The following is a 25,949-nucleotide window of genomic DNA, read 5'->3' on the forward strand; positions in this document are numbered from 1 at the left end:
CAGACGAGTCAAGAGGAGGATTTCTCCCATTTCTAATTCCTTTATTTGCTGGTTTAAGTGCGGCGGGAGCATTGACTGGTGGTATTTCAGCAGCGGTAAAAACTGCTAACGAAAGGAAGGCACAACTAAAAGCTCAAAAAGAATTGGAAAGACATAACAAGGAGTTGGAGAAACAAATTAGTGGAAGTGGTGTAATTGTAGATTTTGCTCAAAAACTTGAAAGTCTACCTGATAAAGCTAGATTGTTGGTTGGAGATATGCTTTCCTCTATCGCTCAAGTGGGTGTTAAACTAACTAAACGGGGTAATGGATTGTATCTTTCTCATAAATAAATGGATAAATGGTTTAAACAATTTGGAAAGAATACAACGTCAAATATAGAACTAGCTAAGTATTGTAAAACACTAAAAATTGATAATGTGGTTATTTGTATGAGAGATGAATTAATACATATAAATAAGAATACAAAGAATATTATTATGAATTTAGACACACAGAATGGTTCTCATTGGGTTTGTATTCATAATAGTCAGGATAAATATTATTTTGATAGTTATGGTATGCCACCACCTGTTGAAGTAATACAATTCTTACAGAATGGTGTTTATCAAACATTTCAAGTTCAAGAAATTAATTCTAAATGTTGTGGTCAATTATGTTTATATGTATTATTTCAACTCAACAATAATGAAAATTTTTATGATATCATTTTTAATCTAATATTGATTTATCAAATTATTATACAAAGGCACAGGCTGAACGACAAAAATATAGTGTAAGTAAAAATATTAATATGAAGAATACTTATAAATTAATCAATTATCCAAACCCTACAGATGCGAATGACTTAATTAGATTAAGTGATTTATCACAATATATATTTTTAAAGAAAACAGCACGTTTTGTTAAACAAGTAAAATTTACAACCACAACACCTGGTTATACTGACCATACACCTTTCCTCATTGAATTTAACTACCTGCTTACAATTGAATTTTATAAAGAAGGACATATAGTTAATATGCGAATTAATAAATGGGGGTATGATATGCCTGATTTAGGGTATAATTGGTCTTTTTCAATAAACATAGAAGACCTACATGATTTTAATCAGTCTCGTAAAGAAGAATATTATCCACTTGGTGAGGATAAGGATTTATGTGGAAGTACAATTAATAAACAACAAATACATGGTTTTAAGAAAAGAAAAATATATGATAGTATAGCGATGGTTAGCATGACAAAGAAGGAATAATAATAATAATAATTCATTTATTTTGTATAGCGCTTTTCCAGAAGCCCAAAGGCGCTTTGACAGAGTGGCAAACATAATGCATAACAATACATGAAAACAACAATTGCAAAAAGACAAGAATCAATAGGGAAATATTTAAAGCAAAAGGAGGGAGAAGGAGAAGAGATAGTCAGGGGTTAAATGCTGTGGGTTGAATGTTGAATGCAGTGTTGAACAGGTTGGTCTTTAGTGATGTTTTGAATGTGGTGAGTGAGGAGGAGTCTCTGATGGTGTGAGGTAGTGAGTTCCAGAGGGTGGGAGCAGCGATGGAGAAGGCCCTGTCCCCCCAGGATCTGAATTTGGTCCGGATGGAGGGGGTCAGGAGGTTGGTACCAGCAGAGCGGAGGTTGCGGGTGGGAGTGTGTCTGGAGAGGAGGTCAGCCAGGTAGGATGGGGCCAGGTTATGGAGGGCTTTGTATGTCAAGAGGAGGATTTTGTACTGGATTCTCTGGGGGATGGGGAGCCAGTGAAGCTTGTAAAGGACGGGGGTGATGTGGTCACGGGTCCGGGAATGGGTGAGTAGACGGGCAGCGGAGTTCTGAATGTATTGGAGTTTATTGGTGATTTTTGAGGGGGAACCATAGAGGAGGCTATTGCAGTAGTCCAGACGGGAGGTGATGAAGGCGTGGATGAGGGTTTCTGCAGCCGTGGAGGAGAGGGATGAGCGGAGACGGGCAATGTTTTTCAGGTGAAAGAAGGCTGACTTTGTGATCTGTTTAGTGTATTTGTCGAAGGAAAGGGTTTGGTCAAAGATGACGCCAAGATTCCGGATGTGAGGGGAGGTGGATACTGGGATACCGTCGATGTTGAGGGCAAAGTTATGGGTCGATTTTGTGAGCGTTTTTGGGCCAATGATGATTATTTCAGATTTATCACAGTTAAGCTTGAGGAAGTTGATTTGAAGCCAGGATTTTATTTCAGTGATGCAGTTTGTCAGGATAGAGTGGGTGTCGGTGGAGACGGACTTGGTGGAGATGAAAAGCTGGATGTCATCGGCGAAGCAGTGGAATTGGAGACCATGACGGCGGATTAAGTGACCGAGCGGGGACAGGTAAAGGATGAAGAGGAGGGGGCCAAGAACTGAACCTTGGGGGACACCTTGGGGGAGGGGAGCAGTGGGGGATTTGCAGTTATTGATGGAGATGAACTGGCATCTGTCAGAGAGGTATGATTTAATCCAAGAGAGGGCAGTGCCGGTAACGTTAAAGGTGGATTCAAGTCGGGTGAGGAGGATAGTGTGATCGATGGTGTCAAAGGCAGTGCTGAGGTCGAGGAGGACGAGAATGTTGAGGTTGCCAGCGTCAGAGGAGAGGAGAAGGTCGTTGGTGATTTTGAGGAGAGCAGTTTCAGTACTGTGGTTGGAGCGGAATCCGGATTGGAATGTTTCATACAGGTTATTGGCAGAGAGATGATGTTTGAGTTGAGTGGCTACAGCGCGTTCCAAAACTTTTGACAGAAAGGGTAGGTTGGAGATGGGTCTGAAGTTGTTTAGGGTGTCAGGGTTTAGACCAGGTTTTTTTAGAATGGGGGTAACAGCAGCAATTTTGAGGGAAGGTGGGACGATGCCTGTAGACAGGGAGGAGTTTATTGTTGCAATGATAAGTGGAGAGAGAGCAGGGAGGGAGGCTTTGACAAAGCTGGAGGGGATGGGGTCAAGAGTGCAGGTGGCAGTTTTCATTCCTATGAGGAGTTCAGAGAGGTCAGTAGGGGAGATTGGGGAGAACCGAGACAGGGGATGGCAGGACAAGGGGGGGCAGGTGGTTGGAGGGGGAGCGGGTGCGGCGGTGGTCAAGCTGTTGTAGATGTTGTCAATTTTGCGTTGGAAGAAAGAGAGGAAGGAGATGCAGTTGTCCACTGTGAATGACTGGGTGGTGGTGTTCAGGGGGCGGAGGAGTTTGTTTATTGTCGAGAAGAGTGCTTTTGGGTTTCCGGAGCCAGAGTGGATAATTTGAGAGTAGTAGGCAGAGCGGGCGCGGGAGAGGGCATCTTTGTAGTGTTGTATGTGGTCCTTGTAGGCTTGGGAGTGAACTGTGAGACCCGTTTTATTGCGGAGTCTTTCAAGTTGGCGAGCACGAGTTTTCATCAGGTGGAGTTCAGGGGTAAACCAGGGAGCAGAATGGGTGAAAGAAACTGTTTTGGTTTTTACAGGTGCAAGCTGGTCAAGGCAGGAGGAGAGAGTGTGGTTGTAGTAGTCAGTGAGGTCGGAAGGGGTGTGGACGTCAATGAAGGGAGAAGTGGACATTTTTTCAGAGAGGGTGGATGAGAATGAGGTAGGTGAAAGAGCATTTAGCTTACGGAAGTTGATTGTGCGATAATGCCTTGGTGTTGGGGCGGGGATGTTGATGGTCAGAGTGATGGCTAAGTGGTCAGAGAGGGTGAGGTCGGAGCCATAGAGATGGTGCAAACTTAATCCAGTGGAGCAGACAAGGTCCAAAATGTGACCACGGATATGGGTAGGAAAGTCGACATGTTGAGTGAGGTTAAAGCAGGTGAGTAAATCAGTGAAGTCAGTGGTTATTGTGGAGTCAGTGGAGTCCATGTGGATATTGAAATCACCAAGGAGGAGGATTGAGGGGGAGAGGGAACATAGCTGGGTCAGAAAGTAGGAGAAGTCAGACAGGAATGATGGGTGTGGTTTGGGAGGGCGGTAGACGACAGCCATGACTGACTGCGTGTGACCAGAGAGTTTTAAAGCCAGGTGTTCAAATGATGGAGCAGATGAGATGGAGATGAGGTTGGTCTTGATGTCTTGACGGTGGATAACGGCAATTCCACCACCTCGGCCCTCCGAGCGTGGTTTATTGACGTAGGAATATCCATTGGGTGTGGTGAGGTTAAGTGTGTAGTAGTCCAGAGGTTGTTGCCAGGTTTCGGTGAGACAGAGAAAGTCCAGTTTGTTATCCAGGATGTATTCGTTCAGGATGAGGCATTTGTTGTTGAGGGACCGGGTGTTGAACAGGGTGAGCTTGATGTTGTTTTGAACAGCAGGGATGAATTCAGGTGATTTAGCCAGGGTTCGTAGGCAGGAGGTGCGATCGTGTGGGTTGCTGTGACCAGGTGCGCTGGGACGAAGAGTGAGAGTGCGCTGAGCCGACCAGAGGACGGGGATGGAGTGATCTGATTGCAAATAAACAAACTTACGACCGGAGCCACGGTGAATGTACCTGGGTCGTCGGAGGAGTCCATTTGATTTGATGGCAGAGATGCATGATGGGGTGGAGCGGGTATTGAGCAGAAGAAGCCTTGCGGCGGAGTACCTCAGAGCCATGCCAGGCAGGAGCGAAGGGACGAGTACGAGGCCAAGGTCGAGGAGGCAAAGCGGCGAACGCAGCGGCAAACGCAGCGGCAAACGACTGCAGCCGCTAATCAAGACCACAGCGGCAAACAGCCACCGCCGCAAACAACGGCCACAAACAACGGGAGCGGGCCTGAGGAAACAGTGGAGGAGCCGGGCAGGCGAAGCCAGGAGCAGAGCCGGGACCGAGCAGAGGGCAGACCCAACGGTCAAAAATCCGCCACGACCACCAGAAAAGCAAACTATGTACAATGGCCCAGTCGGAGAAGCGGCGAACAAGTAACGCCAGCGTCCTCACCAGACCGGACCGGAAGCGGAAGTTCAGGAAGGTCATGAGATAAGGATAGAAAGCCAAGGAATACAAACCAATTTGGTAGTGGGAAGATGGGGTGGTATTACCTGTCATAATATTAATCTCACATATATTTCTGATACATAAATGGCAGGAAGAAGACTACAAGATAATTATAATTTTTGTATTCAAGGATACCTACAAGAAAAGGGTGCTCGGTATTACATACCTTATGATTTGGAGGATATACATGGGAATTTTGTCATAAAAAACTGGCCTTATACTGATATTGTTAAACCCACAAATAGAGACTTGTTTAAAGTATTAAATAAAAATGAACTTCTCAAAGTTATGAAATATAAAACTCTTTTAGAAATCGTCAACAAATCTTATTGGTATCCTATTATGAGAAAAATAATTATAGATACAAGAATATCTCAAAATCCAGATGAGTATATGTATAATATTCTTTGGGGTTCAAACTCAAGGGTAGCAAGGGATGAGGAAGGAGTTGAAGAAGAGAAGGAGGAAAGAAAGAAAAAGGAGAAGAAGGAAAGGGAGAGGGAGGAGAAGGAGGAGAGGGAGAAAAAGGAGGAGAGGGAGAAAAAGGAGAAGGAGGAAGGAGAGAAAAGGGAGAAGGAGGAAAGAGAGAAAAAGAAGAAGGAGGAGAGGGAGAAAAAGGAGAAGGAGGAGAGGGAGGAAAGGGAGGAAAGGGAGCAAAGAGAGAGGGAGGAAAAATATAAAAAGATGGAAATCAGTGAGATTCATAAAAGATTGAGTGTATTACAGCAAATAAATCAATCTCAACGCACCGAAGAGGAAATTAAAGAATTAACAACTCTTATGAAGATAATGGTTTCAAAAATAACAACGTCAATGTCTTCAATTTCAGGGAGGAGATTTAAACGAGAAAGTGGTGAAGAAGAAGAAGAAGAAGGAAAAGATTATGTGATTGATGATGTCGGTGTAATTGACTTTAGTTAGTTTTATTTGTAAATAAATGGAGGAGAGAGTGAAGGCATTCCTTAGGATTCTTTATGTTTTAAAAATCAAGATTGAAATGTATATGTTGAAAACCAAAAAGGTTTTGATACTCTGTCGGAATTTTTCTGATAAATAAATATGAGTTATTGTCTCAAATGTAAAAAGAAAACTAAATCTAAAAATATCTCTTATGTTAAAGCTAAAAATAATAGAGTTTATCAAAAAGGAATATGTCAAGTATGTGGCTCTAAAAAGTGCCAATTCATCTCTCCTAAAAGAGGAGGAGACATACAAAAGTTTCTGTCAGGAAGTAAATTTACAACAACTGGAATTCCAGGGGAATTACACCTTCCAGGGTATTCTTTCTGTGGTCCAGGAACAAACTTGGATAAAAGATTAGATGAGGCTGACAATCCTAAACCTTGGTCTAAACCTACAAATAGGGTTGACGAAGTGTGTATGAAGCATGATATTGCTTATGGGAAAACCACTACGTTGACTGAAAAACATAAAGCCGACAGCGAAATGTTGTATAATTTGTCTTTGATACAAAATCCAACGTTGAGAGAGAAAGTTGATAGGTTTATTGTGAGAAATTTGATAAATGCTAAATTGAAACTTGGTCTTGGTTATTCCTCAAAAAACTATTAGGCTCTAATGATGTCATCAAGACTGAGGAGCGTTTGGCTGAAGAATTACACAAACCTATAATCACAAAGTTTAAAAGAAGGAAGGTTTATTCTAAATACACCGACCACATATGGTCCGCTGATTTAATTGAATTGAATAATGACAGGGGATACAGGTATGCTTTAACCGTTATTGATTTGAGGAGTAGATTTGCCTGGATTGTCCCTTTAAAAAATAAAAGGGGTGATACTTTAATGTTAGCCTTTAAGCTAATATTTGATCGGGATAAAAGGAAACCAAAGAAGTTATGGACTGATGAGGGAACAGAGTTCTATAACAAAATATTCATGAAATTTCTTAAGGGGAAGGGTATTAAATTATACAGCACCTTTAATGAAGGAAAGGCAGTTGTTATTGAGCATTTTAATCGTACTTTAAAAGAGAAATTATATAAAAAATTCACACAACTCGGTTCTCAAAAATGGGTGTATTTAATTCAGGATATTGTAGATAATTACAATAATACAGTTCATTCATCAACAAAATCAAAACCATCAGAAACATTTACAAAATTAGAATATGAAAAGGAGATTAATTTGAGAAAGCCCAAGTTCAAAGTTGGTGATATTGTAAGAATATACAAATGGAAAAGCCATTTTGAGAAAGGTTATACAAAGAGATGGACTAATGAATTATTTAAAATCGTTGATGTAATGGCTACAAACCCTTGGACCTACAAATTATATGATTTAAATGGAGAAGAAATCTTGGGTTCATTTTACTCGCAAGGATTACAAAAAACACAAGTAAGCAGCTAATACCCTTGAAAATAATAAATAAATAAATAAAATGTAATGGGGATACGTTTTTAAATCTGTGAACCCCAAACACAGAATCCCACAACTTTTTAGTTGGGGCTTAACTTTTGTGTGTGTATAATGGGGATACGTTTTTAAATCTGTGAACCCCAAACACAGAATCCCACAACTTTTTAGTTGGGGCTTAACTTTTGTGTGTGTATAATGGGGATACGTTTTTAAATCTGTGAACCCCAAACACAGAATCCCTCAACTTTCCAGTTGGGGCTTAACTTTTCTGTGTGTGTGTATGTGTGAGTGAGTCATAATAATATACAAACCCGAACCCAACCCCATCCCTAACCCAACCCCATCCCTAACCCAAACCCATCCCTAACCCAAACCCATCCCTAACCCAACCCCATCCCTAACCCAACCCATCCCTAACCCAACCCCATCCCTAACCCAACCCCATCCCTAACCCAACCCAATCCCATACCCAATCCCATCCCTAACCCAACCCCATCCCTAACCCAACCCTAACCCAACCCCATCCCTAACCCAACCCATCCCTAACCCTCACATTCAAAAGCCCAACCCTAACCCAATCCCATCCCTAACCCAACCCCAACCCTAACCCTCACATTCAAAATCCCAACCCTAACCCAACCCCATCCCTAACCCAACCCCATCCCTAACCCTCACATTCAAAATCCCACCCAAACCATAACATAATCTTTCTTTTCTTCTTTTTTTAAATACGTTTTTTTTTTTTTTTTTTTCCTCTTCCTCCAATTCTGTCTTTCAAGGCTTTCAAGTTTGAAGAAGTAGAAATGGGAAGAAAGAATTTTCCAGCATTTTCTTCCTCGAACTTTCTTGATATTGCTTAAATCAAGCGTCATTAAATAAAGAACATTGTTCATTGCTTTGGAATCCAAAGAGTCTCCAAGAGGAACCCCACAGGTAGAGTCTCCAAAATAAAACCAACTTTCCAAGTTCCCAAGGTATAACCACATTCCTGTTGAGCCTCCAAGATAGGTATCACATTCCGAGTCATCAAAACAAAACCCCCATTCCGAGTCTCCAAAAATATAACCATCTTTCCAAGTCCCCAAGGTAGAACCACAATTTTCAGAAATATTGGGGGTTTCCGTGATAAGTCTCACATAGTATAACTGCGGACCATCAGGGAGAACTCCCCTTTCCCAATTTTCAGAAATTTGTGGGTCTCCAATGTATGACTTGTATTCTGGCTCATCAAGGTAGAACTTGTTCAGTGGGTTTTGTTTTGATAACTCACAACAAGTATCATCATGGTAAAACTCTTTTTCAGGATTTTGTGGATCTCCAAGGTATAACTCTTTGGCTGGGTCATCAAGGTAGAACTCGTTCTGGGGGTCTTGGTTGTTCAAAATGTCTTCAAACAAAAAAATAACTTCATCCCAAGTTGTGTTAAAAGCAGAATTTTCATTTCGTATCTCAGATACAATTTCCTGTGAAAGAAAATAACAATGTATTAATTTAATACAATATTTTTATTTGTATAAATCAAGCTCTATGAATATTAAAATAAACTTTGTTAACTCTTACACGAGTCTCATCTAAAAAAAAAAAAAATTAAAATAAATAATTAAATTAATAACTAATTAAATAAATAAATAAATAAATAAATAAACAAACTTACCTCCATTGATAAGAGGTTCGAGTCCAGTTCATCAATCTGAAGGTTGAGTTCTACACAGGTAGTAGGACTCCAAGGAATAGCAAAGTTATCCCATTCCATTTCGGCATAGTAGTCCATTCTCAAGTGAAGCAGAAAGCGTGTTTGAAAAAGCCTGTGTGGTCGGTGCCTTTTATAAGGACTGGGTGTGTCATTTCCTGTGGAAATTCCCTGGGCGTGTCTTAACTGGAAATGATGTGATGGGAATTCCCTGAAAATGATGTAATGTATTACCTGGAAATGATACAATGCTAAAGAGTTTATAAAGTGGGTGGGGCTTAGCAAAAGTGGGTGGGGCTTAGCAAAAGTGGGCTGGGCTTAGCAAAAAAGTGGGCGTGGTTTAACAAAAAGTGGGCGGTGCTTAGTAAAAAGGTGGGCGTGGCTTAACAAGAAGTGGGCGTGGCTTACCAAAAAGTGGACGGAGCTTAACAAAAAGTGGGCAGAGCCTACCAAAAAGTGTGTGGCACTGGAGGCGCTCAAACAAGAACATTGAGGGAGGTTTACCATTTTATCTTAGCTCAGTTAAAATATCTTAATAAAGAACCAAACTCAAACATCTTTTTTGTTAATATATTAGATGGTGAAGGGAGTGGCAAGATAATTAAATTATTTCCCACGCATAAACAAATATTTGTAGGGTCGTTGTTTGAGTGGGTCAAAGATGATTCACCAGATGATATTAAGAGTAAAAGGTTAAAAGGTCCATAAGGTCAGAAGGATCACAGGTTCACACAGAAGGACCATTGTTTAAGTGGTCTAATGAATAAGGATAACATGTCAAAAGGTTAGAAGGTTCGTAAAGAACAGGGTGAGAGAAATAGAGGTGTTTAGGGGCAATGAGGGAGGGGAAAAATTAACATGTAAGTCAATGGGAAAATGAGAGTGTCCCAGAAGCAACATATATACACTACTCACGTCGTTTGAACTTTGGCCGAGGTCATTATTTACCTTTAATGATGTTTATATACGAATCAAAAAGAAGATAATTGGTTTTGGTTCGTCCTTTCCGCATATCTCGTGGGATTGTGCGTTGGAGATGACCGTGATGGCGGGGATTGGTTGGCAAATCAAAAAAAAAAGTACATTCCGGCAAGTCCTCGTACCGAATCGGTCTCTGACCGATTTTTCATCTGTTTGTCTGTCTGTTTGTTTGTGAACAAAATATCTCAAAAAGTTGTGGATGGATTCAGACGAAATTTGGCAGAGAGGTAGTGTATGTGACAAGGACGAAATGATTAGATTTTGAGGAAGATCCGGATTCGGATCCGGCTACTATAATTTTAAGTGATTCTTCACCATTGGGAAAAAAAACAAACCTTCAGAGGCCATTTTTCCCCAAAGAGCAGGGGTTGGCCTTTTTTGGGCACCATGGCCCCCTTTTTTTTTTGAAGCAATGTTTTATGGCCGGTTGTCATTCCTGCCAACAACCCTGTTAGTCACCTCTTGCGACACACAGGGAATTACCAGTGAACCTGTACTCAATTTTGCCGACCTCAGAAGGATGACAGGCTGAGTCAACCCCCCTGGCGTTAATTCAGTGATCGACCAGGATTCAAACCCAGGATCCTAGGATCCCAAGCTGGCACCCTAACTGCTAAGCCAACACCAGGTATATTCTTGACCATTGAGAGAAAGGGCCAAAAACGATACATAGCAGGCTATCTCAAAAAGTTGTGGACTGATTTGGACGAAACTTGGTGGAGCGGTTAAGTGTCTGACAAGGACAAATATATTCGATTTTGGTGAAGATCTGAATATGGATTCGGATATAAGATTTATTTAATTTTGTAAGTGATTCTTCACCATTGGGAGATAGGGCCAAAAACAATACATAGCAGGATATCTCAAAAAGTTAAGGATGGTTATGGACGAAACTCGTTGGACAGGTTGTGTGTGTGACAAGGAAGAATCGATTCGATGTTGGTGAAGATCTGAATATGGGTTCGGATTTGAGAATTATTTAATTTATTAAGTGATTCTTCACCATTGAGAGAAAGGGCCAAAAGCAATACATAGCAGGATATCTCAAAAAGTTATGGATGGATTTGGACGAAACCTGTTGGACAGGTTGTGTGTTTGACAAGGCAGAATCGATTCAATTTTGGTGAAGATCTGAATATGGATTCGGATTTGAGATGAAATTAATTTTTTTAATTGATTCTTCAACATTGAGTCATATGGCCAACCAGGTGGAGGTATGCTCTCTACTGAGTGCCGTTCTAGTTCTAATTTTTTTCTTCCTTTTTCGTGCCATGTCTTCGTCTCAGTGTAATGTTTGTCTGGTGTCGGATGTAATCCTACCTACCACTCTAGTCTCTATTGATAGAGTGCGATCGATCGATGCCTGCGCCATCTTCCGATGCCTGCACGAACGATGGATCCATCGATAGCTATCGGTCGATAGCACAAATCTACCGAGGACGCATAACATAGTTACTTTAACCAATCATAACAATGCAGTGAATTGAATTGCTTGGTGGGCCGTCATTAAATACCTTTAAATGTTGCAGCGATTGTAAGGTGACAGACTGACAGTTAGCCTACCAACAAAACGGGTATATATGTACCAGAAATGAAGAAGAAGAATATACGTGAACAGGAGTTTTGCATCGTGAGGGTTGATTCACACCTCCCTCACCGCCCGGTCCTTTCTGGCGTACACCTGGGCGCCCCCTTCTGACGTAGGCAGCCGTACCTGTTATCGCACTGCTCGTGTGCTGGAGCTTTGCACGAACAAACCGACGTGCCCAGGTGTGTGGCCGTTGTATGCGAACGAGAAAACAACTAAAGCGAGCCCGATCACAATCATGAGTTCAGTGGTGTCTGCCGACGGTGTCACGGAAGCGGAGCCGCCGCGCAGGTACACGGCCACAGAGATCGCTCGGCATTGCACTCCGGACTCGTGCTGGGTCGTTCACGAGGGCTCTGTGTACGACGTGACCAGGTTCGTACGCACGCACCCGGGCGGGGAGTCGGTGCTCCTGCGGTACGCGGGTACCGACGTGAGCTCGGCGATGCGCGGCGATCCGCACCGACACTCGGACAACGCGTACCGCTGGCTCTCGCAGTACCGCATCGGACACCTGGAGTCCGGCTCGGAGCCGCACGGTCACTGCTTGGATCTGCAGGTGAGCGACTCGCTTCACCTTACCGGGACATTTTCTCGGCGCTTGTTCGAGGTTTAAACAACTTAATTTTAGCACCGCTGGACCATCGCTTTGGAATGATCGTTTGTCTGCGAATGGAAATAATGGAATGTTCAGCCATGATGTAGGAAATTATGTCCTTTTTGTTTATTTGTTTTTATTCCTTGCAGTTATTAGTAGCAAACTCAGTTGTCACTTTTCAAATGCGATATTGGGGTTTCGTCCTGTGCGTCGTACTGCACCCGACGTACGTACTCGGACGTAACTCATTGCTTTTTTTTCCTTTTTCTTTTGGTACTGTATACTTATTACGTACACAAATGACAGATAGTTGAATGTTTGTACCGCTACCCACGTATACACGTGCTTCTCCCCTTTCTCGTCGTACTCCCATCTTTCCAAAACTTTTTTCCCCTTCTATCCCCTTCATTTTCTTTCAATAAGTATTATTTTATTTATTTATTCATTTATTTTACCCCCCCCCCCCCCACCCCCGCCCCCGCCCCACCTCCTCCCACCTCCTCCCACCTCAACCCCAGGCAACACTGGGTTTACAATGGTGTCTCTGAACCCACACTCACAGGCTCATAACACCCAAAAAAATAATAATTCATGTACACAACACAGTGCGATACATTAAAAAAAAATGTTTTTTTTTTATATATATATATTTCTGCTATATGGAGACCCACAAAAAAATTTTTATGCCAAGTCCTCAAAAGGTTAATATGGCCCGGTCCCCAACCCGAAGAACACTCATCGTTGTGCGCATGTAATATATTAATGCCCCCAATCCTCATCTTTCCATGCACAAGATTAAATTGGATGCTGTGTTCAACATCAATTGATATATTGATGAAGACCACTCCTTGTTGCATCTTCAGATGCATAGGGCTGCTGAATCGGTTTCTTGGCTATTGAGCACTATCCTGGACGGGTCACCACTCCGCTGCAGGATACTCGAGTGGATCATTCATCCGAGTAAGCTGGTACCGTACTCATTTTGCGGACCTCGGAAGGATTGGTCAACCCACCTGGTGTTGATTCAATGGTTGACAGGGGCTTGAACACAAGACCTTGCGATCTTAAGCCAGCCACCTTAACCGGCCAAATAAGATGTCCACTTTTTTTTCCAACCATTTGTTCATTGCTTAAGGTGTGGAATGACCTTGATGAATGACAACATATGGGGGAGAATTACGATCGGTACACATTTGTTCAATTTAATTGACATTTTACCATTTGTACTGTATACAACGGGTCCACTTTTATGCTCTTTGATGTGCAAAATATCTAAAGTGTACACAAAAGCAGGTGAATCGTTTGGCAGGAGTATCAAAGCCTTCCAAGACCAACAGTTGATGATGATATTGTGTTCTTGAGTTTTTGGATGGATTTCTCCAAATGGTAGATCTTTTTGTGATCATGGTTGTGATGTACATCCACCAAGTTTGATTTATTTAATTATTTATCTACTTTTGATGATTGCTGTCAAGCTTGATGCTTTTCGGCCGGTGAAGACCATTTTTGTGCCAAGTGCTTGGTTTGTTTGTCTTGTGATGTACAACTGCTTGATTTAATCGCAGTTTGGACATTCACCGGTGTAATGTTTTGATGGCACGCGTATTTGGCTCGCCATCTAAATAGTAAGTTGCGGTTACGAGAGTTGAAATGAATGGTTGAATCATGTTAGTGATTATGGCCATTTTAAACTACCAAACCAACAGCACAATGTTCAGTGTACAGGAATTCAGTGAGGCCTCATCTTGAATATTGGGTACAACTTTGGTCACCCCATCTGAGGGAGGACATGGCTGCCATAGAGTGGGTATAACGTTGACCTACGAGATGGATTCCAGGGATAGCTGCACTCAGCTACAAGGAACGTTTGACAGAGACAAGACTTTATACAATGGAAAGGAGGTGATTGTGAGGGGATGCGATGGAGATGTACAAGATGATGAACAGTGTGGACAAGATAGGTAAAGTTAAGTTTTTCAGCAGGGTGGACACGGACAGTGTTGGGATCAGGGGGCCATAGCTCGAGGGTAAAGAAGATGAGAGTTAGGACAGTTTTAAGGCAGTGGTCTTTCAGTCAGTTAGGGGTAATGCATGCGATGGTCTCCACAAGTAGTGACAAAAGAGGTGGATAAGTTTTTTTAATGGGATTTAGATAAGTACCTGGATGCATTGGAGATAGAGGGGTATGGGAATATTGGCTCGTGTGTGGATGGGTGACAATACTAGGGTTGGTGCAGCACAGGTATGATGGGCCAAATGGCCTCCTCACATTATCAGCAAAATGCTGGGAAACTGGCAATCTGTCTCGCATAGTTTGAATGTTACCATCGGGTGAATAATTTATGAAGTTATCAATGTAAAGAGATTAGTCAATGCTGAATACCATGCATGACCGTCATCGACCGCCATCAGTAGACCGTCATCTCAACTTCTGTCTTGTTTATCTCAGGCATTCAAGAACTTGCAGATAATGCTGTTCCAACAATTACTTTTCTGGCGAGCTCTCAAATGTTCTCCAACATTAAATTTGTTCTTTTTTATTTTATCACAAAATGCAGTACTTTAAGGGTCACGTGTTTCAGATAAAATGAGCAATGCCATTCAGCACCCATTACAGTGAGATACCTGGTTAAAATATTGACATTTCTTGCACGAGAGACCATGATGAAGAATTTTTTTGTTCATAGATGAAGATTTTTTTTTTTTTTCCTCTTATGACTGCCCTTAATGAAGAGTGCAAAGCATTGCTTTGGCTTTTGAATGGATAATCTCACATAAGGATGGCAAATTGAAATGGAGCAATTATTCCCAACTGTTGGCTGCTTTCACCAACCAAAGATTTCACCTTTTAAGGAAATTGAAAGAATTTAATGTCGATAATAGCATTTTGCTGCTTTTCCTCTGTCTTTGATCCAAAGTATTCTCAGTTTCAATTTGGTAATTTGTCAAAAGAGGATGTAAAGGAATTAGAAATGCCAACGACAAAGATTGCCCAGCAATTCGTATGGACAAATCTGTCCTCAATTTGTACCTTTATATGAAAAACATGTTTTGAAAGTCCACAATATAACGCAAGACCCATCGCACATCAAAATCGTCATCTCGTCTGCCGAGCAGCTGGAGACGGGGTTTTGCAATTGTGTGTCAGTATCAGTGTTGGCGTCAGTATGTCTGTCCAACCCATAGCATTTTTACCATTTGAGCTTTTGTCATCAAACTTTCAGCAATCCTTTGAGAATCTGGAGGAGACTAATTATTAATAACTAGGTCCAATTAATTGTTAAAGGGCAAAATCACAGTAAGTAAAAATAGCCTCACGAGCCCATTTGCCACACGTCCCAAGACTGCGAGTTTTGCAATTGCTTTTGTGTTTCTTTATTTACGATTTGAACTTTTGTCATCAAATTTTCAACAAACATTTATTATGAGAATATGGAGAACACAAATTAATGTTTTTTTTATTTATTGTTATTATTTTTTATTTTCTTTCAAGCTGTTGTTTTCGTCAACTTTATTTTGAGTACAAAGTGGATGTACAATGTGCATGGGTTTTGCATTTTCAGATACTTTCTAGTTAGCCTGTCCCTACGAAGCGAAGGGTGGGTTTAAGCAATTGGTTCATTTCTGTCTGTCCGTCCGTCCATCTTTTCAGTTTATGATAGAGGAACAGCTTATTTAAATTGTTATATTTTGAACATAAATTGAAACATTAATCGAAAGACCAGTCTGCCCTTTTACCATATGATCGAGGCTCTTACTTCAGCCTGATCACACGTGTAGAGAGGAGTGTGATAATATTTTTTTACTCTGCCTGCCTGGCAGTTAAACAAAATTGAAAATCATTCCAATCAGGAAATTTACTATTTTTAAGGACGTCATAATGAACACAAACAACAGACATGAAGCACTAATGTAATGTGTTTGAATGGGTGGTGCAACAGCTGCTCTAGAAAATGGTGGTAAAGCCTGGGATTAATTTATTTATACACCTTTTATTTACAAAAGCAAGTTGGGTCAGGATTGCTCACGGAAAGAAAGTAACTGCATTCACACCTGTGTTAAACAAAATTACTTTTATAAATCGAGGTAAAGAAACTTGTCACTTCAAAAAGCAGGATACAATGGTGTAATCAATAACTAAAAGCAGGAAAATATTTATACTTATTGCAAATGCCTTGTCAAAACAAATTACAAAATTTAAGGGAAATCAGGAGGAATCCAGCAGTAAAATGGCAAAGACAAATATTTTAGCCGTTTATGTGTGCCATGCTCTTTAGAGTGTTGGTTCTACCAAAGAAGTTTATTGGCTAAGGTTATAATCCTGGATGGGTCACCATTCCGATGCAGGATACCCGGATGAGTGCAAGAATTTGTAAATGCTTTAGAGTAGTGGTGATAGCTCATCTACCCTCCATGACTGACACTATGGAATATTTAACGTCCACAAACTAATGCCATTGGATGAGACATCCAATTTAAAACCTTTAAACAACAACAACCATAAGAAACTCAAATCTAATATGAACCACCATCTTTGCATCAATTGTATCTTACCTTATTGAGCTCTCACTTAAACTTTGCATAATATTCATGCAAGTCAAGTCATTTCTCTAAACATACAAACAGAAGATGCAAGGCTTTCCCCCAAGTGAACGATTTACAGAAGAAACAAAATTCTGGGGTCAAGGGGATGGTGGCTTTAAACGAAGGCTGCTGATAATATCAGCGGCCATAGTGTGGGCAATGTAAGCATTACAGTTAATCATTTACAACTCAAGAGAAACTTGAGAGTTTACCAAGTTCAAACAGCTTGTCAAATAAAACATTTCACATGGATCATCGATCCAGGTATGGGCAACAACCTTTCAAAAGACATACCACACGTCAGATTCATTCACCAAATATCTAAGCCAACATGGAAGTGTTTAAGAATTACTGTAAGTAATATATTATACTAGACGACCCATGACCCGGTGGGTCAATGTCAGTTTGAATAGATATGAGAATAGAACTAAAGCGAACGCTGGACATCATCAGGGAGATTATTTGGGCCAGTAAGCCATAAGGCTCACCTCTCCAGCGTTCTAAATCACTTACCTGTGACACGTGATTTCGGCCCTTCTCTCCGATCACGTTTTTTTTTTGTTTTTTTTAAAGAAAAAACACGCGACTCGTGGACTACCACGATTTTGTTGTCAGAGGACACTTCTGATGACGATGTTCTTTGTCGACGATCCTCCATTTACATAAACTCGCACGTTCTCTTTCCTCTTCCCTCGACTGAGCGCCACATACAGCTGACCATGCTGGAAGACCGGTTTCTCCAGGTAGACCAGCACATTCTCCATAGTTTGCCCTTGCGCCTTATGGATCGTCATTGCGAAGCAGGATTGTATGGGAAACTGGCAGCGCTGCAAAGGGATATCCTCAGCTTCCGACAGATTTAGTCGGATCTGAGGGAGCATTACAGTTTCGCCTTCAAACGTTGAACTTATGATCCTCGCAACTATAATATTTCGAAGCATGTCCTCATCAATCATGCGCGTCCCGTTGCAAAGTTTCGGAGGGTCCAAGTTCCGCATCAAAATGATAGGGGATCCTTTTTTGAGCTCGAGGTTGTGCGGCGGCAATCCCGAGACTTCAACGGCATCTAGGAATTCTGTTGGGAAGTGCGTCGCATCAGTACCCTCAGTCACACTGTTGAACGCAGCATACTCCTTGCTAGCACCAGGGAACCTTGTGATGCATCTTGAATTGATGTTTCGCATCATATCGTTGAGGGGCACTAATATAGACCTTGCTGAAAAAACCTCCATCGGATTGGGGAATGATGGATATATGGTATCGATGCACTCATCGAGCCCACTCGCTGTCAGCAGTATATCCTCTGGCAAATCTATCTCATCATCCACATTTTTCTCGATTCTATCCTCACCGATGTCGAGCAAAAATCTTGAAAACTGCCCACTTCCGTCGGTCAGTCGCATATTAGTTCTCAAGTGAAACATTCCAAAGCTCTGCCATAAGTAGGACTTCTTTATGCACGCATTCTCAACGTCAGCATCACACCCTCTTTTCACCACGGGCAGAAGTTGACGGAAATCACCACAGCATATCGTCAAGATCCCTACAAAAGGCTCGTCTTTGTCACATACATCACGCAACGTGCGATCCACAGCCTCGAAACTCTCTCTCCTGATCATAGGACACTCATCCCACACGATGAGTTTTGTACTTCGAAAGAGGTCTGCGATAGTGGAATTTTTATCGATGTTGCATACGCCATCTTCCCTCGGTGTCAGAGGGATTTGGAACCTTGAGTGCGCTGTTCTTCCACCAGGCATGAGGGTAGCAGCTATGCCAGATGAGGCCACCGCAAGGGCAACTTCTCCACTTGCTCTTACTTTAGAGAGAATCAGGTTAATAAGAAACGTCTTCCCTGTGCCTCCAGGCGCGTCAATGAAAATCATTGCTGACTGATTCGTGCGGATGTTGCTATTCGCGTCCATAGACGTGAGGTGTGATTCGTTGTCCGCGTCCGTAGCGCCGTCGGAGGGTTGATACGACATTCTTCCTGCAAATAGTATTGTGTTTGTGCTATCGTTTTGCCGATCATCAAATGACAAATAAATTACACTGTGAAAATTAAAGATTTCAAATAAACCTATTTAAAGTGTATGCGCATATAAGTAATAAAAAAAATCGAAGAAATATCTCTCGGTAATTTCCTGAAACATATATTTTACTTCCGGGTAATAATGTTGAATGAAATGAAGATATATACTGTATGCCTGTTATTTTAGGCGGTGTATTTTCGTATATCAACGTGGCGCGATTTTAAAAATATATCTGCAATTTCCCGTGTGTGCGTGAATGTTCTCAATTATTTCTTTTACCGAGTCTAAAACCATCGATAAAAATGAAATCAGATGGCGACTTAGATTGAAGATAAAGGCGTGAAACAGACTCAATGGCCTTGAAGATACAAGCCTTTCAGAATTCATTTCGTTCTATAAACAGAAACTTTCATCGGATTTTCTTCCCGTTTTTTTTCAAACTATGTTAGTCTAAAACTATGTTAGCGACTGTGAAAAATGAAATGATATATCGAATTTGATTTGAAACAAGTGAATCCTCTTGGATTGCGCTGAGGTTCGGGCATGGAATTTCGAGCCTCGATCATGGTTCGAGCCTCGATCTTGTATACAAAAATAATAATAATAATAAGAACCTTGGGCCGAATCTCGCGCTTCACCAGTGCGCGTGCGCGAATTTACGTCACGTTGGCAGCGAGAAGGGGTTCCCCAACACGAACCAATCAGGAACTGCCACGTCACACTTATATGATCTCAGAATTCCTGTGACAGGAATTCGCGTTACACTGGCTGGAAGTCATTCGCTAGAGGCGCTTCCTCAGCGCTAATAAAACTGAGAGAGAGAGCAAGACACCACGGGCCTACAAAACGCCTCAAAGCTATGCGAGTTAATAAAATGGTGGATATTACTACTCTCTCAAAGGGGTAAGGCACGCCCCCGGACCGATCGAATGTTACATACAAACACGCAAGATTTCAATTTTATAATTATATAGATAGATATAATATAATATATAATATATAATATAATATAATAGATACTAGCAACGGTACAAGCCCTATGGGCGGGGCTTCAATTGGGAGGCCCAAATGAAAAGGCTAAATATCAGAAATTGAAGGCTTTTTTTTCTTTTAAGCGATTTATATAAACATCCGTTAAATCTCGATCGGTGCAGCCGTTTGTGCAGCACCCGGGAAAATAACGTCATGCGGGAGCAAGTATCAGCAGGATGTAGCAGTGTGGGAGTCCACGTTTCTGATCCTCCTTCATGCCGAAGTGGCCCACCACTTCTCCAAGCATTCCGCTCTTCAGATCCGCCATGAGAGATTTAAGCTTGATACTGAAGACGAGTGTAGTTAGTCCTCCCAATGCCGTATGTACTCCCGATACGTGTTTCCTTCATTGTAAAAACTTCCAAATCAACAGTTTAAAAAATTTTGAGCCGATCGGTGTTACAGCCTTGGCAAGATCGATGGAGACAGCGATCTTTTAGCGTATACACCGCCCAAATAGCTATGTGGAATTCTCTCATGTAGAGATTAAACTCACGTCATTTGAACTTTGGCCACGGTCATTTACTTTTAGTGATGTTTATATACGAATCAAAAAGAAGATAATTGGTTTTGGGTCGTCCTTTTCGCATATTTCGTGGGAATGTAAGTTGGAGAGACGGCCGTGGTGGCGGGGAGGGTGTTGGGAATTCTCTCAAGCAGGGATTCAACCCCTGTCCTTAAAGTCTTTGTCTGAGGTCACCGAGTCCAATTGGTGCAGCCGTTTGTGCAGCACCCGGGAAAACAACATCGTCACAATGAAAACATCGTCACAATAAACGTTATGTGAACGCGAATGTTATGCGGGAGTCCAAACCTGAGAATGCTGGAGACCAAAACTGAAATTGGGAAAACTAAATAGCCTATTTTACTCCTGGAGATTCCAGGATTACCCACTCAAAATATCGTTGTGATCGGTTCAGCAGTTTTTACGGTACCTTTGAATGGACAGACAGACAGACAGACGGACGGACATTTGGTGAATTATAGTAAGATTTTTAGTAAAATATGCAACTGTAATGGTTACTAAAGGCGTCCCCCTGTCATGTGACCATATCCTCAGCTCTGATTAGTGGACATTTGTGTGAAACAGACAAACGCTGTTCTCCATGGAATTCCCCTATGGGAAAAATAAACTTAAAGTATTCGATTTCTCCAAAACAACAGTTTCTTTACATTTAGCACCAAGATACTCCAACAGACAGTGGGGATACCCATGGGTTCAGATCCAGCCCTTTTCTTTGCAAATTTATTTCTGCACATGTACGAGTCTCAGTGGGTTCAGAAAATGTGCAGAAATAAACTAACAAATGCACGAAGATGTGGAAACTTCTTCAGGTTCATTGATGATTTATTGGCAATTAATGATGGATTTGTATTTTATCAGTTTCATGATATATATCCAAAATAACTGGAGGATGGGAGAGGATGGGGGGGGGGGCAAGGGGGAGGAAGGGAGCGGGGAAGGGGAGGGGAGGGGTGAGACGAGGTGAAGGTGGGGAATGGGGAGAGGGAGGTGTGGAGGGAGGGGGGAAGTGGAGGGGAGGGGGGGGGAGGCAGGAGAGGAAGGGGGTTCATATATATGCTGGTTTGTGAATGTGGCGTTCATCACGTTTCTGAGTTAAGTGTGATGCCAATCAGAAGAAGAAAAAGCCGTACTACCAACTTCGTACACTTCCGGAATAGTTTGATTTATTTGTATTCAAATGTCTGGTGATTGTTTTGTATTTATTTATGCGAATGTGTACTTGTATACAACTGTCATTAATTTAAAAAGGTTTAGACACTATCGAGCGATTGTTTTTTTGTTTGTTTTTTTTATACTTTTTTTTTTTTTTATACTTTCTCCAAAACTCCAAAACTCCAAAACTCCAAAAAACGATCCTTTTTTGTTCAATTTTTTTTGTCTAAAACACTCCCAGACACTGATGAACCTCTGAAAGTTTGACGAAGGTCCTTCAGCCATATCTGAGAAAAATGGCGACACACAGACATCTCTCTTACATAGTATATCTATATAATATATATATATATATATATATATATATATTATATATATATATATATATATATATATATATATATATATATATATATGTATATATATATATATATATATATATATATATATAGATATATATATATATATTGTGTATATATTATATTATAGTATATTATATTTATTTTATTATATAATAACTGAACCAGGTGATGTTCTCCACCAAAGCAACATTTCACACGTGGGCATATCAATAAATACAATGGCCACATCTGGGAAAAGGAGAATCCACATGTAATCAACGGAGGCGCAAAGCACCCCTCCCTTTGTATGGGATGGTTTCTCTGTATGCAACTTTAATGTCAGGACCGAAAAATCGTTTCTCGGCTTCTACTGGATGAAATCGTCTACAAATTTCAGAAGTAAATAGTTTTTACATGGAGGTAATATGTTCCAAATTTCAGCAATGTCCGTTTCCGCATTCTTGAGTTTTATTAAGAAAACCCTCAAAACCACGTTGGTGTCTGTCTATCCACCCAAAATGTGTTGGCGCTCACGTCTCAAAGGCTATACATTGAAACTAGCTGAAACTTGGAATTGTACATCGGCCATTTGGTCTAATTAATGGCTTTTGCAACAAATTCAAAATCTGCGCTCATTAAGGGGGGTTTACGGGGGGTGGGGGGGGAGAGAGGGAAGATGAGTGAGGGAGAGGAGATTAGTGAGGAGGAGTGGAGTGGAGTGATGGAAGGGGGTAGGGGGGGCAGAGGGTGGAGATGAGTGAGGAGTGAGAGGCCGCGTATTATGTGGTCAATAAATTGTGTAGCTCACATCATTTCTAAATCTGGTGAATTGCCAGTAGCCATTTTGTAAAACTGTGCAGCATCTAACTCAAGATGTCCAAATATCACACATGTCTATGTCCTTGGGTTTCCCACGGGTGTCCCACTAGTAAACTGATAACATGGACAGACACAGACAGACGGACGGAGAGACGTGAACCAATTGCTTAACCCCGCTTTTCACTTCACGTGTGTGGGGTAATAACGTCTTTCGTGACGTCAGGCATAGGGCTGCTGAGGCAGTTTCATTGGCTTGGAGACGCAATGCTGGATGGGTCACAACTTCTTTCTTGTGGCACCTTTCTTCTTGTAGTGTCGGATACTCAAATGGTTTATAGCTCGATTGGCTTTTGAAACGAATTTAAAATCTGCGCCCATTGAGAGGGTCTATTGGGGAGGGGGGGGGGGGTGTTATGTACCAAGTAATGCTCTACAAAAGTTCATGTAAAGGGGTGCCAATTTGATTCATACAGCTGCATGAAGAAGTAAATGTATTTTATTTGCCAGATGAAGGGTGCCCCTTTATATGAACTTTTATAGAGCATTACTTGGTTCATCCTTGGAGCACAAGGGTAGTCGAGCATGTGCACAATATTTTTTTTTAATGTCTTCTTTTCTATTGTTTGGTATTTTCTACAAGCTATATAATGTCCCATCTTTTCTATAGTTTGTCACATGGCACATACAATATAAAGGGGCCTTTTCCCCTGACATTTTCACCAATAATTCCTCTAACCCTCTAAAGTTGACGGTATGTTTCTCGTCCTTTTTCACGAATGTTTACCAGAGCTCTTTTATGATATGTGGGATGGCAAGACTCAAAATTAAGTTAACGATGGTCTGGGTGGGTTGTCTGTATATTGTGGTTTAACCTTCAGGTGGAGTATCTTGTCACATTGGCATCAATAAAAGGAAGCGACCCATCCTCTTATTTCTCTCAATTAAATTTGAAGAAAATGCTCCACTAACACCATTCTAGATCGTATTATATATATATATATATATATATATAGATAGATATAGATATAGATATAGATATATAGATATAGATATAGATATATAGATATATAGATATATAGATATATAGATATATATATATATATATATATATATAGATATATATATATATATATATATATATATATATATATATATATATATATATATATATATATATATATATATATATATATATATATATATATGGATAGATATATAGATATATATAGATATGGATAGATATATAGATATATATAGATATGGATAGATATATAGATATATATAGATATAGATAGATATATATAGATATATATAGATAGATATATAGATATATATAGATATATATAGATATATAGATGTATCGGTTTTGGCTCTATCTAAAGAGCATCTACTCTGAGTCTGGGAGGTCGGTGGTTCAAAGCCTGGATGTTCAACATTATACGAAACATCCCTTCCCGTTAAAATACCAAGGACTTGAAATTGGAAGGTGATGCTTTCTTGCTCGTGGTTCATATGCCGCCTGTGGCTGCTTGGCTGCATCATTTTCTGGGGGCGTGGCTGTGCCACTGATAGAGTGCCACCCCCATTAGCAGTCAACTGGTACCTATTTTGCCTACCTCGGAATGATGGTAGGCCGAGTCAACCCACCTAGTGTTAATTCAATGACGACAAGAGCTCAAACTCAGAACCCTAAGATCTCAAGCCAGCCACCTTAACTGTAAAGCCAACACCAAGCTTCTCTCTTGCTTAACACTCAGCATTTAAAAGAATAGAGCACAAACAAACAATCCTGGGAAGGCAATGGCAACCCACCAGGTATAATCCTAGCCAAGAAACTGCTTCGGCAGCACCTACGCTCTGTAAAGACTATGGTACACAAAATAAATATACATTGATGTTGTGGGGACCATGTTACCTCACCTTGTTCTATAGATGGCGTTCTTAGCAAGTTAGATTGAAAGGAGCATCTCACAATTAGTCACTCATCCACCAAGTTTCGTCCAAATCCGTCCATAACCTTTTGAGGATTTGTGCTACATAGTATATTGGCCCTATCTCTTAAAGGTGAAGAATCCCTTAAAAATTCTCAGATTTGGATCTTCACCAAAATTTAAACTATTCTTCTTTGTTACACACAACCTGACCACCAAGTTTTGTCCCAATCCGTCCATAACTTTTTGAGATATCGTGTTCACAGACAGACAGGAGTGAAGACATTAGGTGGACGGAGGTAATGATAGATATATCAAGAATTTGAGAAAAGTGAAATTGATGTCAGTTGTGATTATGGAAGTCCATAACTTTGCTTGAAACTGGAAGTAAGCTAACAGTCCCATTATGGGTGAGAGGATCTGTTTTTGCATTTTTCTTTGTATTGGAGTGATGTTGCCAGCCTTCAAAGAAGATGGGAGGTGGCCTAAGGTGAAGAAAAGGCTGGAAACTGTCCACACACAAGATAAGCGAGAGTGGAGCGGCAGGATTTGAGAACATGGGCACTGATACCGGCCATCTGTGGCAGAGGCAGAGGCAGAGGCAGTCCCAGTCCCTTCTTGAGTGCAAAGTCAGTTCCCAGGAGGCATTGAGTGGGTATGTTGGTTGCCCTTCATATCTAAAGAAAGCTATTCTAAAAATGTGCAAACCACCTGCTTAAATCATTTATAGTGCAGAAACTGCTACCCAGACCTTAACCACACTCAGCTAGCAAGTATCGTAACCTGGTAACAAAGAACCTCAAAGATGAGCAGACCATTTGCTACCCACAGACCAAGGTAGGAATTTAGGATTGTGGCGGGGTACATGTAATACCTCACCTACCCTTCACGCAGGGATGCCAGCAGACGGGACACCCAGTTTAATGTCTATACCAGGGACGGCACACACAATGTGTTTCCCTGCATGTGGAACACCAGGATGACAGTTTATAGCTGGCTTGAGATGCAAAGTGAGATTGAGTGAGCATATCAGTTTAACCACACCATGCTTCTGGATTCACTGAAAAAATAGAGTTCCATTTAGTAAGAATCCTGATCTTGGCAAAATGCAGGGACACATTATGGCCAGAGTGGAGGGTGGGCAATTAAAAGCATCAAGAAAAGCAGCACTGTCAAAATTGACAGGGTAATCAATGTGGTTTGGTGATGAAGAACATGGAGTGAAGGAAGAGAAGCCGGAGTGAGGGAATGTGAAAAATAGAGAGGGGAAGAAACGTTTTAAATTTACTCTCTCCAGCTGGTTAGAGCAACAAGGCAACCGCTTGCCACATTGCTGACTTCAACCACTTCAA

At 41.1% G+C, this 25,949-nt stretch overlaps 1 protein-coding gene and 2 long non-coding RNA genes across 4 annotated transcripts in view; 1 reads left to right on the forward strand and 2 right to left on the reverse strand.

Annotated features, from left to right (window-relative positions):
* LOC137417299 (uncharacterized) overlaps positions 1-11,528 on the reverse strand; it is a 65,867-nt gene extending 54,339 nt beyond the window's left edge. Inside the window, exons 1-2 of the long non-coding RNA XR_010982413.1 lie at positions 11,508-11,528; positions 11,318-11,423 (exon numbers count right to left, since the gene is read on the reverse strand). This is a non-coding gene — a long non-coding RNA (uncharacterized LOC137417299). The remainder of the gene's footprint in view (positions 1-11,317; positions 11,424-11,507) is intronic.
* LOC137417297 (uncharacterized) overlaps positions 1-11,718 on the reverse strand; it is a 72,412-nt gene extending 60,694 nt beyond the window's left edge. Inside the window, exon 1 of the long non-coding RNA XR_010982411.2 lies at positions 11,580-11,718. This is a non-coding gene — a long non-coding RNA (uncharacterized LOC137417297). The remainder of the gene's footprint in view (positions 1-11,579) is intronic.
* Positions 11,719-11,819: 101 nt separating this feature from the next.
* Positions 11,820-25,949, forward strand: part of FA2H (fatty acid 2-hydroxylase) — a 121,522-nt gene continuing 107,392 nt past the window's right edge. For both annotated transcript variants that reach the window (XM_068103143.2, XM_068103144.2), the window contains exon 1: positions 11,820-12,140. In XM_068103143.2, coding sequence (XP_067959244.2) covers positions 11,820-12,140 — 321 coding nt within the window. The remainder of the gene's footprint in view (positions 12,141-25,949) is intronic.

This window comes from Myxine glutinosa, chromosome 9 (assembly GCF_964187855.1).
Source record: "Myxine glutinosa chromosome 9, kmMyxGlut1.1, whole genome shotgun sequence".
Taxonomy (NCBI): domain Eukaryota; kingdom Metazoa; phylum Chordata; class Myxini; order Myxiniformes; family Myxinidae; genus Myxine; species Myxine glutinosa.